Source organism: Panthera uncia (genome assembly GCF_023721935.1).
Source record: "Panthera uncia isolate 11264 chromosome D3 unlocalized genomic scaffold, Puncia_PCG_1.0 HiC_scaffold_8, whole genome shotgun sequence".
Classification (NCBI taxonomy): Eukaryota; Metazoa; Chordata; class Mammalia; order Carnivora; family Felidae; genus Panthera; species Panthera uncia.
This window is the reverse complement of record NW_026057586.1, coordinates 28,699,298-28,716,422: the sequence shown is the minus strand read 5'-3', so window position 1 is coordinate 28,716,422 and position 17,125 is coordinate 28,699,298. Positions and strand designations below refer to the sequence as shown.

General features: G+C 43.8%; 1 protein-coding gene across 1 annotated transcript in view; it reads left to right on the top strand.

Annotated features, from left to right (window-relative positions):
- SETBP1 (SET binding protein 1) overlaps window positions 1-17,125 on the top strand; it is a 354,864-nt gene that overhangs the window by 153,451 nt on the left and 184,288 nt on the right. Inside the window, exon 2 of the mRNA XM_049620170.1 lies at window positions 15,383-15,436. Within this exon, the coding sequence (XP_049476127.1) occupies window positions 15,383-15,436 (54 nt within the window). The remainder of the gene's footprint in view (window positions 1-15,382; window positions 15,437-17,125) is intronic.

The window sequence follows — 17,125 nt, the reverse complement described above, 5'->3', positions numbered from 1 at the left end:
AAGGTCAAGGCACTGGCTAGCTCAGTGTCTGGTGACAGTCTGCTACCTGGTTTATAGATGGCTGTCTTCTTACTGTGTCCTCTCGTGGAGGAAGGGTTGAGGGAGTATTCTGGGGTCTCTTTGATAAGGGCACTCATCCCGTGCATGACGGCTGCACCCTTATGGCCTAATCACCTTCCAAAGGCCCATCTTCAAATACTGTCCCATTGTGGGTTAGGAATTAGCATATGAATTTTGGTGCACACGAGTATTCAGTCCTTAGCAAGTAGATTTACTGTATTTATCTAGGATTTCCTCAGGTACATCTGGAGTTCTGCATAGTGGAGATTTCTCAACATGGCCTACACGTGGATAAACCCCAAAGTGCTCTCAAATCTCCTTGCCCAGGACACCCTCAGCATACCTAGTGTTGCAGGACCAGCTGCACATTAGCCCACAAATCCACCGTGTGCCTCCTGTTCTGCATTGAAGCTCTCAGTTCCCAGCCACACCAAGATGTTCCTGGGCTACTGAACACACCTACACCATCACCCACACCATGCATTCCAGTCTTCACAAATGATAGCTCCATTCTTCCAACTTCTTAGGCCAAAACCCTTGGCATCATCCTTTACTTGTGTCTTTCCCTCTCACCCCATGGCTAACCCATCAGCAAATACTATCGGCTGTTCTCCACACAGCAATCTACTGTGGCCTAAACCTCGAGACTAATATTTAATGGCTTTATGTGACATGGCCTGACTCCACACTAACCTCTAGCCACTGTCCCCCTGGCTTACTCTGCTCTAGCTGTACTGGTCTCCTTGCTGTTCCACCAACACAGTGAGCACACTCTCATGTCCGTAGCTGTGCCCATCATGTTTCATCTGTTTGGAATTCTCCCGAATACCCCATGGCTCACTTTCTTACTTAATTTGGGTCTCTACTCAAATATCCTCTGGTCAGAGAAAACTTCTCTGACCAGCTTATTTAAAGCAGTACATCCCTAGTCTTTCATTCCCCATCCCCTTTCTTTTTTTTAGTTTTGTCTTTTATTACAATCAGCAGGTTACATCATTATTAATATTCTTATTGTTATCATTTTACCGTATTGTCTGCCTCAGTGAAAACAAGGACTTGTTTTATATTGTCATTATTATATCCTCAGTTCCTAGAAACATAAATATTTATTGCCTGAAATCATTAGATGAGTTTTGGCACCCTTCACATTTACTCCATTTGTTAGCCTGGTTTACTGCACACTGAGATTTGCACAGAGGACATATTAACTCCTGAGCTTATTGGAATGTGCCATGCCATACCAGTTGCCTGGCCTGAGGTCCAGTCCAGCTGCCAGTGGTCTTTAGTAGATGGGATCATGGGCACACCAGCAGTGTGCTGGATGGAGCCAGATTATGGTAGCATGAGTCAGCTAGGCACATCTATTCCCAACTCTGCAATCAGCATCTTCAACTTGGTAGCTTGAAACAGCAGGAGTGCTTATGGGAATTAATTGCCAAATGCCTTACAATGGGGCTTTGCTACCCTGCCTCCAAGAGTCAGGTATTAAGGCACTAGTATTAAAGGTACTAGTCAGCACAAGACTAGTAACAATTTCTCTTCCTACTGATACAGTGTGCTAGGATCTGAAAGCCAGTAAGAGAGAGGCATTTATAAGCTACATAGTGATGGGGCACCTGGGTGGCTCAGTGAGTTAAGCGTCCGACTTCAGCTGAGGTCAGGATCTCATGGTCCATGGGTTCGAGCCCCATGTCGGGCTCTGTGCTGACAGCTCAGAGCCTGGAGCCTGCCTCAGATTCTGTGTCTCCCTCTCTTTTTGCCCCTCCCCCACTCACTCTCTGTCTCTCTCACTCTCAAAAATAAATAAACATAAAAAAAAGAAAAACTAATATAAGCTACCTGGTGATGACATTGGGAACCATATACAGAGAAGACGAATTGAAAGCACTGGGATATCCCACCTGGAGATGTACAGATCTGATACCTGTAACCGAAAGTACCAAGGGAGGCCTGTGGCAGGAGGACTAAGCTTAACATAGTCTGTGCACATGGGCAGAGCTGGAGAATGCATAGGGGAAGAGAGGAGTCTAAAATCCTTTGGGTTTGGTGTATGGCTCTAACTTGAGATACAGGGTCTGCAGTGGGTTGATTAGTCCATCTGTTTCCTCATCTGTAAAATGGGGTTCCCATTCCCTATTTAACAGGAAGATCATGATGGTTTAAAAAAGCAAGCAGTTAGTTTCTGTTCTCAGGACTCAGGGGATGAGTTTCAGTGAGGCACATTTCAACTGCATAAGGGTAGAACTTGCTAACGACTACTGCTGTGGCCCTAAAATAGCAAGTGCCACTTCCTCCAAAGTGTTCAAGCCGGGTGTCCATCTGTCAGAGAAGTTAGAGAAGGGGATTCCTGCATTGGAGGGAGGCTGATCTGGATAATCACCCCCCAAGATCCCTTCCACACTAAGTCTTCTACAGCCAAGAACATGTCCCTGGGCAAGTCACTGACCGATTTTTTTGCCTCATTTCCTCCATCTGTCAAACAAGCAGGATAGTCTCTGCCCCTTTCTGTTTTGTGCTTCTGTCGGGATGATTAAGTGAGATCATCATTTGAAATTTTTTTAGGTCTAGGGAATAAAGGTATTTTGTCATCTCCTACTTCCTTCTTGTTGTAATAGAAACACTTTATATCTTGAAATAGGATAACATTCCCTATGACTTGGCTATGAAGAATCTCCACCATTTTTCATCTAGTCAATTATAGAGTGAATAATTAAAAGACAGCACTATTGTCAAACTCTTAAATTCTTTGTGGAAATAAGCTGTGTGTCTCAGAATTGAGATTATTGTTAATATCGCATGAGGTCAAGGAAAGCCGTAGGGTGACTGGAGAGATCAGGCCCTGCTGTTGACATGACATGCCTCTCCCATAGCTACAGCAAAGGTGAGCAGCTGGGCACAGCTAGCTGTGGCCTCCCTGCCCTCTTGCCCCTCTTCTAGCCCAGAGTCAGGCTTGCTTCACATAGCCATGTAGCAATGGGTCCTTTGCCCCCCAAATTATGGGCCTCTCTCATCTCTGTTCTTAACTACAATTCCTTAGATATGGCATTTGTTTTTACCAAAAGACATGGAGGCTCTGATTTTTCTTCTCTGGTTAGAAGTGAAACACAGCAGACAGTTATCCTGAGAATAGTTACACGGTGAGTGAGAGATGGAGGGCATGGATTATTCTGAAGACAAACTTAGGTTTCACTAACTCCTCAGTTGTGCCAAGGGCCCTGCTTCTCCTTATCATCCTACCACTCCATCATTTTCTATGATATCCCACCCCTGAGTACCTTTAGTAATAGTTTGTATGAAGCCTGATAATGCCCAGGTGAGTGGTGGGGCTATGCATAGCCTTTCCCAGATTCACAGGCTGTCTGATCATGAGGTGATCTTGCAGAGTTCCTCACGTCAGAGGTGGGGAACTACCTAAGAGCCAGGTAGAGATGTTACTTGTGAGAGGTCACACTACCAATGAATTGCCAAATATGGCCGCAAAAGTGAACATCACCAGTCCCTGTGGTGGGCCCTTTGTATTTGTGCTATAAATAAATGGCTTGGGCATATGATTACTAAAGGGGTCTCAGACTTAGTTAGCAGCTACATCCAGTCCTGCTGATGTAGCATCTGTGTTGTTCATTCATTTTGTTCAGTCTCAGTGGGCAGTATATAGAGAGGCATCTCCAACTGCGCCAGCCAGAAATCATGGGCAAGTGTGTCCAAAAATGGGTGGACTGTGAGTCAGGCATACAGGAGATTTCAGGGAGAACAATTAAAGGACACTTTATTTGGAGAAGAGGTCCAGGGAGATATAATCAACATTTGACTGAGCCATTTTGATAAATAGGGAACCTCCATTTTTGAGATGCTCCTGTGAGATGATCTTGTTCTTTAGAGTGAAATCATAAGAGACCATTTTTTTTTTAGCAAACTCTAGTCAAGTAAGGACTGCATGAAACACAAAACAGGTATATGCACACCCCAGCAAACAGCTGAATCAACTGTTTCCAGAAATCCTGTATAAAATATAAGAGGGACAGATTTTTAACACAGTACCCAGGTGTGTGTGTATATGTCAAGGAACCATGCATCCTTCAAAGTTGTCATGCTAGAGTCTAGTCCTATTTTCTGAAGGTGTTTTACTCCCTTAATATATTGGGGGACATCTTTACAAGCTGTGGTAGACCCTGTAGAATATCTTCAATGGTGAAGAACCACTCTGGAAACAGCCAGATGTCTTGGTCCTCAGAGAACTCCCATCCCAGGGAGTGGCAGGACCAAGCGAGTACTCAGCACTTTTGCAAGGCCTGTAACACTAATGCAAAAGCAGGGCCATTTGTGAAAGAGATTGCACACTGGTTGTGCAGTTTTCAAACAGCAGTTCAAAGAGATTTTCATTTCAACCGAAAGCAAAGCATATGAACAAGCAAGTTCTACTTGGTTAATTAAATAAAATGAATAAGCAAATAACCAGATCTTACTTGCTTAAAAATACTTAACTAATCTTTCTGATGAAAACTGCAAGCAGAGGTATTTGGTAAACAAAGGCTGTCTTTGAAATTTTAGTTTGTGAAGGCTGTTTCTTGCAAATGAGAAGAACTCCAGTTTCATATCTCTTATCTTTGATAAAGATGGTTGTCTGTCTCTCCTGAAGATTGTACCTACTGCTGTCCATTTTCATCACTCCGTCAGGTGCAAAACTGTCTTTACTACTTATTCCTCCTAGTCCTCATCCTATGTTGAATTCAAGGAGGACATAAACCATGTTTCATGCCTGTTGTAACAGATGGAGTACTTGGGATTTCCCATTTTTATGTGTTATCTAAAGTGCCCACTTTTATGGCCATAATGATATTATTCTTTCTTGGGATGCAACTACCCACTTCCCATTATTGGTTACCTTTTATTTATTTTTTTAAATAAATGCCTTCCTCATTGTGTCTTAGTTAGCATCTCTAAAAGACAGAGATCTTTTCTAACTGGGATGAGATGACCTGTGACAGCATTTAGATTGCCTGCCAGCCCCACACATATGGAGTAGTTAAGAATGGACATAGGCCATGGTTTCAGGTGGAATTGAGCATATTCTCTGGATCTGTCAATTGCTGTCTTGCAACTTTGAATGAATAATTTCCTGTAGCTAAGTTTCTGCTTTCTCATTTGTAGTATGGGTGTACTCATGGTACTGCTTCACGAGGTTCTTGAGAAAATGTAATGATGCGAGCTGATCCCTGGAAAGCATTTAGTAGTTCATGGGGACTCCCAGCATCTGTGACATGCCTGGAACTTAGCATGCCCTGATTAGCTGGGAAAGAAAAAGGAATGGAGGAGAGAAAGGTGGGAGGTGGGGAGAGAGTATAAACTTGGTTAGGAAGTTTATGGCCATGTAAGTGTACAGTGCAGACTTTAGTGAGTCCTTGGTCAGCTAGAGTTTATGAACAAAGTTCCTTGGAAAAAAGTTATCTTGAGTTCAGAGAAATTTGATAAGATCAAGAGAGTAGGGCATTACCTTAGATACATGCACTGTGAGGCCACCTGGGGCTGATGAGAAGCCTGGCTCCTACCTGCATGACAAGTCATTTGGGGCACAGCTGGCAGTGATAAAAATGTCCCTGGAGCCAGGACTGACTCCCTGGCACTGTAGGAAGGGAGAAAGCACCAATCCATTTAGGAATGACTGAGGGGGTCATGGATGGCTTAGACAGAGGTCTGGACTTGTGATTCAGAGTCATGGTCACATCCTAGTTCTGTCACTTTTTGCCTCCATAACCCTGAGTTATTCAACCAGTTGGAGCCTCAGATTGCTCAACTATAAATTGTTGAAAATAATACTGCCCTGCATTGGTAATGTGAGCATGAAGAGGGATAATGAAGTTAAAGCATCTACCTGGTACAATGACAAGCAAAAGGTGGGTCCTGAAAAATAAACTGTTTTTCATATTATAATTTCCAAGAGTTTAGGGTAGGCTTCCTGGAGGAGATCCTTCTATTTTACCTGAGGCTTAGAAAAGCTATGGCTGCTGGCATCTGCAAGGTCCAGCTTGACTTTATCCCTTTTAGATATTCACCTGTAATTGTGATTAATTGCTCCAGATTTAGCCTAGGGGACCCAGATTACCAGCCAAACTGGTTTCACTGAGGTGAGGAGCAGAGCTTTTGACTCCAGTGCTCAGACCCTCTCTGAAGCAAGTACCTTCTGACTTTTCCATTTTCTGCTGAGAGTGAGCCTAGGGGTGTGAATCAATTTTCTGGGGTTCACCAAGGGGATGCATTTAAAAGCTTTAATATGATTTGTAGAGCCAAGTGAGCCGATCATCTGGTCAGTTTTAAGCAGAAACTCAGAAAATGATGAGAAGAGAGAGATAAGAATGGGTTCCTCCCCTCCCCTCAGCATCCAGCCTTGCTTGGCATATGTTCAATGAGGGGAACCTCCTTTATTGGCCTTTTACGGACTTTGGAAACAGCCCACAGATGCTTGCAATGTGATTTCTTCATTTTGTTCAAAGGAAAGGACCTACAGCCCAGATTGTGCTCCTGAGAAGCAACGTATCTTTAGCTTCTTCCTTTCCTGGTAAATTAGTTATGCTTCCTTAAGCATGTAGCTTGCTGAACTTCAGGAGAAGAGAGCAGACATCACTGCCTACAGAAAGTGTAAAGAAAGGAAGAGAAAGGATTTTCCCGATGAGTAACTCATAGCAAGTATTAAAGGCTGTGTTCCTAAAACGAGGTCTAATGTGTTCCTAAAATGAGTTGTAAAGGTTAATTCTCCTTTCCCCAGGTATATTCAGTTAGCACTGTGAATGGCATGTTCACCTGTCTAAGGGTCTTCTCTTTTAAGGTATGAATTTCCAAAATTTCTATTTTATAAAGCTTTAAATCATCTTCACAGAGAAGTCCAATATGAAATAACAATAGAAGTTGTGCTGCCCTGAATAAAGGGGGTTGGGGTTGGAACTCAGCTCCCTCCTCTCATCTACTCACAGTCGCCAGGACCCTTCTGTGGAATCCAGGGCTCCATAGGGCACAGTTTGAAAACCACTGTTCTCTAAGTTTGTTATGCATGGTTCATTCTGAGGTGTCAGAAGCATCATAAGAGGATGTGCTAGAACCTGATCATGCATATTCCAAAAATATATGGCTCATAGAATATCATGATGTAGTGAAAAAAGAACATGAGTCAGCCAAACAAGGCTCTGATGCCATTCTACCACTCACTTGTTGTATACCTTCAGAAATGACTTAACCTACTTGAGCTACTTTTTACCAAAATACTTAATAAATGGGGATGTGAACATCCACGTCACCAGTGTATACCAGGTGTACCTTTGTTAACTTCCCACCCAATACCACACAAGATGCTGTCTGTGAAATCCATTTTTCTTGGTCTAAGGAACAAGGAATTTAAAAATAATTCTAATGGGTATTTCAAAAAGGGTGGGACAAGCTTCTATAAGTTCACCAATTTGAAGTAACATAAAACAAAACTTATTGTCTCAGTGAGTTCCAGATTAAGGCATAAGAGTCCTTTTCTGTCATTAGGTCTCTGTAGTAATAGCTCTAATCTACAAGAAGAAGGATTAAAGACATTTCCACTCAAAAGTTGAAACAGTTGTGATTTGGGCAACAAATATGAATACCACCATTAGAACATAGGTTGTATGTGCAAGGTTACACATGGAAGCTTGAAAAAAAAAAGCAGAGCTCTTTTGTCTGCGTACCTAGGGCATTTTGTTAGAAATCTCACCTGTAAATATTAGAACCCCTTCATTAAAAAAAAAATATATATATATATGTATGTGTATATATGTGTGTGTATGTATATATACACATATATACACATATAAGCATATATATACACATATAAACATATATATACATATATATACGTATGTATATATATATCCACACGTATATATATATATACGTGTGGATATATATATATGTATATATGTATATATATACACGTGTATATATTACTGCAAGACCAGGCTTGCTTGCAGTTATATTCAGTTATTATTAGTCATCCTTGTTGCTCTTTGGAATGGATTCCATAGCTAAGACTGGAGTTGTCAGTGGTTTCAGATTCAACCTTTAAAATTCCATGAAGGCTGAAAGGATTTAGCAAAAGGACACTCAGCCCAACCAGAATGGCAGCTTTAAGTGTGTAACTTGCTTCTTTGGCTGGTGGGAAGCCAGGTGCTTGGCTTCTATACCACACACTCCAAATGTCTTGGCAGCTAGACTAATGCTTTTGGAATTGTAAGGTTTTTTACCTTGAGCTCAGATGTGGATGTGACTGCAGGCTTACTGGGATGATGAACCCATGTAGCAATCTGAGTGACCATCTAAGTTCCTGATTGCACACCAGTCCAGTAATGGAGACACCAGTACAAGACCATCCCACTGCCCTCCTTTTTGTCTTTCTGATTAGGGATACTTCCAGATAGTGTAGACAGTCTCTTAAAGGTATGTATTTGGGAGGAGAGTTGCTGGAAAAGAGAAGAGGGGAGAAAACTAGAAAGAGTCTGCTCTGTCTCTTTTTGGTCCCTGAGGTGAGAAGGACACGTTAGGGTGCTAGAAGTGTACGGCCAGAGAGAGCATAGAAGTCATTCTATAGGTGGTAAAAGAAGACCTAGACCGGTGAAGTGAGCTGGTGACAGATCCTATAGTGAGTTGAGCTGGAACCAGGGCTAGGACATGAGTTTTCTCCCTCCAAGTCTAACTAATGCCCTTTTGTATAGAAATGGCCATTGACCCGCCCTGTTAGGAGCAGGAACCTAATGGTACCATTTCACCTCCCTATTCCAATTTCCACATTGTCGTTAGTGGTCCTGGTGAAGTAGTGAGCTCACTTATGGTGAGCCTGCTGCTTGGTGGAAATCACCTTCAGCTTCTTCCTTTTTCTCTGTCTTAACCCCTGACTTACCTTGCACCTCTCCCTGGCCCTTTCAGAATCTCCCAGTCCTCTGTGTTAGGGCATCTAAAACTTTCTTTCAGTTGCATACATATGGTTGGCTTTGTTCCAGATTATCCATTGGGTGACTCACAATCTTTCTGAGTCTGTTTCCTTTCTGCCAAGTTAAAGAGTGGGGCTAGTCAGTTTTCAACAACCCCAGTCACACATTTGATTTTGTTTTTGTCTTGGCTTGCTGGGACATTGCCTTCCATAAAGGCTGTCCTGAACTTTGTGGATTGAGGGCCTGGATTGGGATGGGTTTCAGGTTCCATCCTGTAGCCAAAGGAAGAAGCAAATGACACTTTACAAAGTAAAGAGGGAGAAACTGATCCATTTCCTACAAAATAGGAAAGAGAAAAGGGGAACAGATTGAAAAGTTGTGTGTGTGTGTGTGTGTGTGTGTGTGTGTGTGTATGAAGGGGGTTAATTAGAAGTTTTATTTAATGAAAGGATGGTATATTTAAGGACAATTTCAAACTGGAGCATTTATTACCCCAAAGCCATCTTTGCTCTGTTCTTTTATCTATCAGCCTACTCATCCATCCATCCATCCATCCATCCATCCATCCATCTCCCATGCCATCATTTATTTCCCAGGCCCACAAGGGAAGAAATATCTGTAAAGAGAAAATGACCTAGAGGGTCCTCAGTACAATGAGGCTTCAGTGTGTCCAGCTGCATGTCTGTAAGGTTGAGATCCTTCTGGATAGATGTCCAGGGTGACCCACATCCCTCCCTTTTGTGTCAGTGACTCCCTTCCCAGGTACATGTACCCCAGGTCATGATCCCCTGGGGGATCAGTGGGGATATATTAGGCCCCACTCTTCCCAAATGAGGTGTGTCCTTTTGGTAAAGGGCCAGCAGAAGGGAAATACTGTTTCTGAGGAAGGAGGGTACAGGGAGGAAAAGGGAGTAGCCTCCTGTCCTCTTCTGTGGAAGACACTGTGGAAGTTAGTGGGTGGGAGGGCAGCTGCTGAGGGACAGTCCTAGAGGGCACAAGGTGAGGCTGGCTGCAGCTGGATGGAGGTGACTTTTGGTGAGGGAAGCAGAGGGAGACCCCCATGCAGAGAGCTGGGTGGCAGAAGAGCAGAGAGCAGAATGCCTCTGCACCTGAAGGTGAAGAGACTCTTCTCTCGCCCCCTCAGAGCTTCACAGCTTCCTTCACCCTCCTACCTGCTCCCTAACCCCCCCCCCAGGCTTGGGGAGAAAAAAAAAAAAAAAAAAAAAAAAAAAGAACTTGTGCCAAGAGAGAAATTGCAGCTCCTCAAAAATGGAAAGCAGTGTCATCATCCTAATATTTTGAATGTGGACTGTTCCAGAGAACAGCAAGACGTGTCAGGAATGAGAATGGTCTGAGACAGGGCCCCAGGAACACTGCCCACTCCACCAGGGAGATGAAAGAATTTTCTCCTTCCTTTGCCTTTTAAATGTAATTCTGTCTGCCCTTCTCCCCCAACACCCGCTCAACCCTCTCACTGGGAGCAGTGCAGACATTTAGCAGTCCTGGGAAAAGGCAGGATCCTTTTCATTAACTTCAGCCTGATTGAAGTCCCCAGAGCCATAGCAGATTGCATTTTCCTCCCTCTCTGCCTGCCTGTCTTGGATGCCTCCCCGCACAGCCAGGCGGCTCTGGGCAGTGAACGGTTTTCCAGTGGGACAGAATGAGGCCAGTCTCTGAGTAGGGGGATGGTCTGGAGAGGGTCTAGATCAATGCTTTTCAGGGCAGTGGCTTTGGCTTTGTGGAGGGACACCTGAATGTCTTCTTGCCCAGGCCTCAGTTTCTCCTGTGTTCTGAGCATATGTACCTCTCTTTCAGCACAGAGGCAGGCAGCCAGCTGTGTCTGGACTTAGTGTTGGACTGAACTGAGATGGTCACTAGTGGGGTTTCTGCAGAGGGACTGGGGATTACAGGACTCACCTGGGCTTGTTGTTAACCAGCCATGTGATCTTGAAGAAGTCATTTATTGGGGCACCTGGGTGGCTCAGTCAGTGAAGTGTCTGACTTCGGCTCAGGTCATGATCTCACAGTTCGTGGGTTCAAGCCCCGCATCGAGCTCTGCTCTGACAGCTCAGAGCCTGGAACCTATTTCAGATTCTGTGTCTCCCTCTCTCTCTGCCCCTCCCCCACTCACACTCTGTCTCTCTCTGTCTCAAAAATAAATAAACATTAAAAAAAAATTTTTTTAAAGAAGTCACTTATCAACTTCTTCTGCAAAATAAGGACTTAGTCTGGAAGGTTGAAATTCATTTCAGTGGCAGAACATTTGACTCTAAATTAATTTGTGTACATGAAAGAAAGAAAAACAGAACCACTCTGGTTGAAGGGAGGGAGAGGTGGACACAGTAGGAGCTCTCTGACTATACCACCTTCCCTTGCTTCAGTTCCCTAACAGAAGTGGCTCCTGACTCCACTGTAGACATGGTGATTTTTCTTATCCACCCAGAGAGCTTCAGCTGTCTCCTTCAGGTTCTGATAGTCTTTAAGACTGGAACTCTTTTGGGGTACAGATCTGGGTGGGCTGCAATTTCAGAATACAGGAGGACTTCCTATCCTGTATTTCTAATCTACATCTGAGCACCAGGCTTCAGTGCTGAGGACCAGTCCTTTCTCCTTTCCTGCGTGTGGAATGTGTAGACATTTAGGAAATAATCAGCTTTGTAAATGGGAGTGGCCAAGGAGCAGGGTCTGTGTTTTGCCAAAGAGTTCATGTATTTGGGTTAGAGCAAGGGTAGAATCCAGGAGCCAGGCAGGCAGGGAGTCCTAGCTGGATGTTTTGGGAAAAGCAGACTTCTGCACACTGTTCATTCTGGAACCATTGAGGGAGGAAGTCTCAAAGCTTGCCTTTGGCTGTTTCCATGTCAGATAACACCTAGATTATCTCTGTGCTAGATTGTGATGGAAATAGTTCAGAATTTCCAAGGTAAAACATTCAGAAGTTCTGGAAGTACTTGGTAACCATACCTGACACCTCCTCCTGCCTCCCCCAAACCCAGCTCAGATAAACGACCACATATGAATGGCCATGGGCTCACTGTGTTGTTTCATCCACAGGCAAGGGAGCTTGCCTTCTCTCTCTTTTTTTTTTTTATTAAAAAAAATTTTTTTAACGTTTATTTATTTTTGAGACAGAGAGAGACAGAGCATGAACGGGGGAGGGTCAGAGAGAGGGAGACACCGAATCTGAAACAGGCTCCAGGCTCTTGAGCTGTCAGCACAGAGCCCGACGCGGGGCTTGAAGTCACGGACTGCGAGATCATGACCTGAGCCGAAGTCGGCCGCTTAACCAACTGAGCCACCCAGGCACCCTGGGAGCTTGCTTTCTCTTTCTGGTAGTGGGTTCATTCACTTTTCAACCACTTTCTCTTTCATACCGGCTTTCCTTCAATTTAACTTTGACTCCTACACTGAAGTGTTCACTCATAAAACCTACAGCAAGGAGAGAAGAGCTTGCTCTCATCATGTAAGTTAATTAATTCATTCAAATATCTGAGTGCCTACTTCATGCAGGAAATGCTCTAGATGTTGAGTGCCCTTTCCTCTTATCGACTTGAAGGGTGTCATAAGCTGTCTCTCACACTTCTTTTCTCCAGGCTCAGCAACTTAGCTGTTCTAGTCTTCACCTCTAGGTTGACAATATTCACCACTTTCCTTTTAAGTCATTTGGCCAACAGGTATTTATTGACTAATCACCTGTTTAGACTCTTCTCATCACTTTGAGGAATGCAGAAGTTACATAAGATATAAATCATGTCTTGTTGGGCCTGGTCTCGTTAAGTGAAAAAATAAAACAAAAAATACACATGACAACACAAAACAGAGCCTTAAATAATTAAGAACTAAGTTACATGCATCTGATTTCCTTTGAAGAGAAGGAAAGAAGATATAAGGCTTCCAGGAAGGTGGGATAGATCCTAATTTTGTTGAGCTAGGGACATAACAAGTAATAACCAAAGATGCCATATCTCTATATCCAACCAAACAAATGGATCTGGTAACTTCTCAATCCCAAAACCATTGACATGAGGGAATAGTGCATATGTTATGATGCTGTGAACACGCTTGTGGTTGACTCTAGATGAAGCATTTCATGCTAGGAGGAAGTAGATGTTTTTTCTCATGCTTTCTCTCTGGCGAACCCTGTTAAAAGAGGGAAAGAAAGATCCCTGCCTGTTGGATTCCCAAGGCCTAGAGAATTCGAGGTTTGATCCTATGTGTTAACACATGTTGGTGGCTCTGTCCTTGCAAAGGTCACTCCCATGCCCATACCTCACTCCAGACTTTCTGTCACTCCTCCCCAACTCTACCCTAACCTTTGCTCAGCTTAAGTTAAGGCTTAGACTGCACTGATAAGCTCTGAAGAGTAGATGGTCATTACCAATTAAATGAAAGAATGTCTGGAAGAAGGGTCAGTGAAGGGTCATTCATAGGGATATGCTTTATGTTACTGCCTGTGGCTCATTGACTAATAAAGTAACACTCATTTTTTTTCTCCTACTCCACCTCCACAAATTATCTCCAATGTGCTATAATCCGGAGGCATCATAGCATAGAAGGAAGAGGACGAGCTTTGGGAAAATATAGTTTTGGATACCTACACGTACTACCTGTGTGACCTAGAAAATGTTATTTAACCTCCATTGAGTCTCGGTTTTCCCATTCATAAAGTGGAGATACTTTTGATCTCACGTGACAGTCATGAAGCTTAATAAAGTATGTAAGGCAGGGACCACACTGCTGGCTACCTAGGCTATTCTCTACCCTCGGTGTCTCCTAATTCCCTCCTTTCTCTTTATTGTACACCGTGGCTGGCAATGAGCAGATGCAAAGGGAGCTGGGCTGGGACTGGCACATCCCTCGTCCATGTCTTTCTTCTTCCACCTGTCCATCCAAAGCCCCTTGCCCTGCCACCTTTGCGTTTGCAAGGCTCAGTTCCATCTCCATCTTCCTAAAGCAACCCTGCCCTGACCTCTCTTGCTTTATGCACACAGTTTGATGCTTACACTCTACTACCCTCTGCTTGCACTGACATAAACATATCTCATCCTTTGACCAATCTGTAGGTTCCTTAAAGGCTGGGACTAACAAGTCTTATGATTAGGTTTGGCCCTCAGTGTCTAGTCAGGTACCCTAATGGCTTGTTGCTTGGTTGTTCCATAACAAACAGAGGGGCCAGACTGTCTGTCTGTCAGGACTGATGCCACCTTCCCCAGGCACCTTCAGCATGAGGAATCTAGCCCTCAGGACTGGGTGTGGGGAGAAAGGTACAGTGTGTACACTGTCTACCTCCTTTCTGCTCTATTCCGGAGTTAACACCACTTTATGGATCATTTTTGGCAAAGTGATTTAGAGAAGCTAAGCAGCCCAATTGAGCTTTCCTGAAGGCTAGAGGCATTGGAGCCCAGCATGACTCCCTCTCTTTCTTGAACCGAACAAAATATTGTTACAGCAAACATGAAATCTTTCCTCTTTTTCACAGATGCTCTCCAGGCCTAACAAAGCTAGCAGTCACACTCCTTGAATCAAAATAAGCATCTGCCCTTTTTCTCTTTATCCTACAATTTCCCAGCATTTTTGTGCAACAATAAAGAATGTGATTATTTTAGCAATTAATCGTACGCTTTTATTTGGTGCTTTCTGGAGAGGATGCAAAAATATCAAAACATGAACTTGACCCTTTAATATTGATTAAACACAGAAACTATATAAACCTGACTCTTATCTTCTAATACTGTGCATGGCAGTTTGAGGCATAAGCTGTGAATACCTACATAGTATATAAGATCAAAGGTAATATATGATGAAGGGAAACTGAGTCACATGTAGGTGGGTAAAGGGAGGGTTATTTTTTACTGGTCTAACTGAAGGAGAAGAAGTAGAAGAGGAAGAAAGAGAAGAAGGGGGAAGGGAGAAGGAGGGGGAAAGGAAGAGGAAGAAGAAAAGGAAGAGGAAGAGGAAGAAGCAGCCCTCCCGGAGGAGACAGTCTTTAACTGTCTCTTTAGCTTATGATATCACAGACTACTTTGATAGTAGGAAGACAGGGACCCTCTCCCTAAGGAAGTGTTCTACATCTATAAATTCACACATAATTGTACTGACAATTTCAGGAGGCTGTGGACCTGCTGAAGGGCATACATAATCCCATCTGTAATGTAAGACCCTTTGTAGAATTGGAGGTACATGGGCAGGAGGCTGCAGAGGGAGGTGAAGAAGTCAGAGCTGTGGTGAACACGAGGTGAGAAGGCTGTTGGGTCCAGGTTCCTGGCCCAGAAATACCACGTTTAGCTCCAGATCTAGATGGTGGTAAGTCCATCACTGATAAGTTGCCCTGAGGACAGTGTGTGCAAACTTGTGCAAACTCAGAAAACCCCTCTGTTCTTTTCCAGCTCCTCACAGCCAGTGACCTTTCAGCCAGTGACCTCAAAGGATTTCAGCCACAGGTAAGTGCACCAATCCTTTTATGAAGCTCAGGAGAGTGAAGTGTTCTAGTTTGGTCATGACCACATGAAGTTGGGGCCAGGGCAGAAACCCCCATCTCGGATTTACATTTTCTCCATCAGACTGACTCTGTCACCCTTGACAATGAGTTCCTGCTTCATGTCATTGCAAACAAAAGTATCTTTTTCTGCTATCTTTCTTAATATTTTATAGCAGGGAAAAAACGTGGGCCAAGATGGCAGTAATGCTTGGTGGTGCACAGTCTAGCACAGGAAAAGGCTAAAACCAGGGAGGTAGAGGATGAGGTGGGGCTGGCTTTCTCCCATGGATTTCCCTTTTTGGGGACACAGTACTCACATTTCTGAAACGTTGTGCGAATATGACTTGGAGTCATGGGCTGGTGGCCAGGTCATCTCAGACTCGTGCACAGAGAGATGGTTGCATTTTGCTGACCATGGGCAGGAAATAGGCCACCATTCTCTCTGGCCAGAGGGCTGTTTGGAGGTCATCACAGGCAGAACACACAAGGGAGCAGGCAAGGGCTCTCTGAAAACCCCCTTGGCAGCGGTAAAGATGGAAAATCACCCTCCCTGTCCCTGGAAGAGTATTACTGGTACCACAGGAACACATAAGCATCAACACACATACACACATTTACAGAGCAGACACGCTGAGATCCTTTTGTTCCTCCACAGACCCCAGTGGAGATGCAACATGTATACAAACAGAGGTAAACCCAAGAGTGACAGCTGTGGTCCTCCATCCCTGCCCCTATCCCTCTTTTAATATAAACCTTTCTGTCACTACCCAACCAATGCCCTTCCTAAGATCCCCATTGTTCTCTACCTCTGTGCGGAGACACCGTAGCTCACAGAAGAGAACATCTGGGACAGAGCAAGTAATTTTCTAGTAGCAAGAATTCCATATATTTGGTAATGTTTTCTTCTTTAAATCTGGTTCATATCCAAGAGCTCACCATGCCCTCACTATACTTCTACATGTGGTACATCCTATGTCCCCTCATCCTGCAAGGGAACCAAGGATGGGGGTCTTGATAAGAAATGGCCCCAGATCACACAGAGAGCTGGGGACAAGAGCAAAGAGTAGAAAATGAGAGGCTTGAGAAGGAGATGGAACAAAACAAAGAGCTCCATGGGTGAGAGTCAAAGATGAATCCTTGCACTGGTTTGGGATTTGGTGCCCTTCTGTTGATCCTTGTTATCCATTGTTGATGCATGAAGTCTTAAAAGGCTTGAAAACTGATAATCACTCGTTCACATATTCATACAAACTTCCAGGTGAGCTAAGGGAATGTGAAACAAAGACGAAAGAAAATCAACATTTACCCATACCCCATCCATGGCTACACTCACATGCAGTGGCATCCCAGTTAAAGGTTCATTTTTATCTGAAGATTTATAGAAATAAAAAGGGTAAAAAAGGCCTCTGGGATGTTTCATGGCTTGGAAAGGCACATAGTAGAGACTGAGTTTACGGAAGGGGTGTGTGTATGTATTTGCCTCTATGATTTTGGCACTGATTCTTTCTGAGGTGGTCATATTCTTGGCACGTTTTTTGAGCTACATTTCTAGATATTAGATTTAAAGTGAACTATTAAAGGAAGGAAATGTTAGATATATCTGGGGTATGTCCATAATATTTGAGGCTGTGATTCTAGAAAGGCTGCTTCT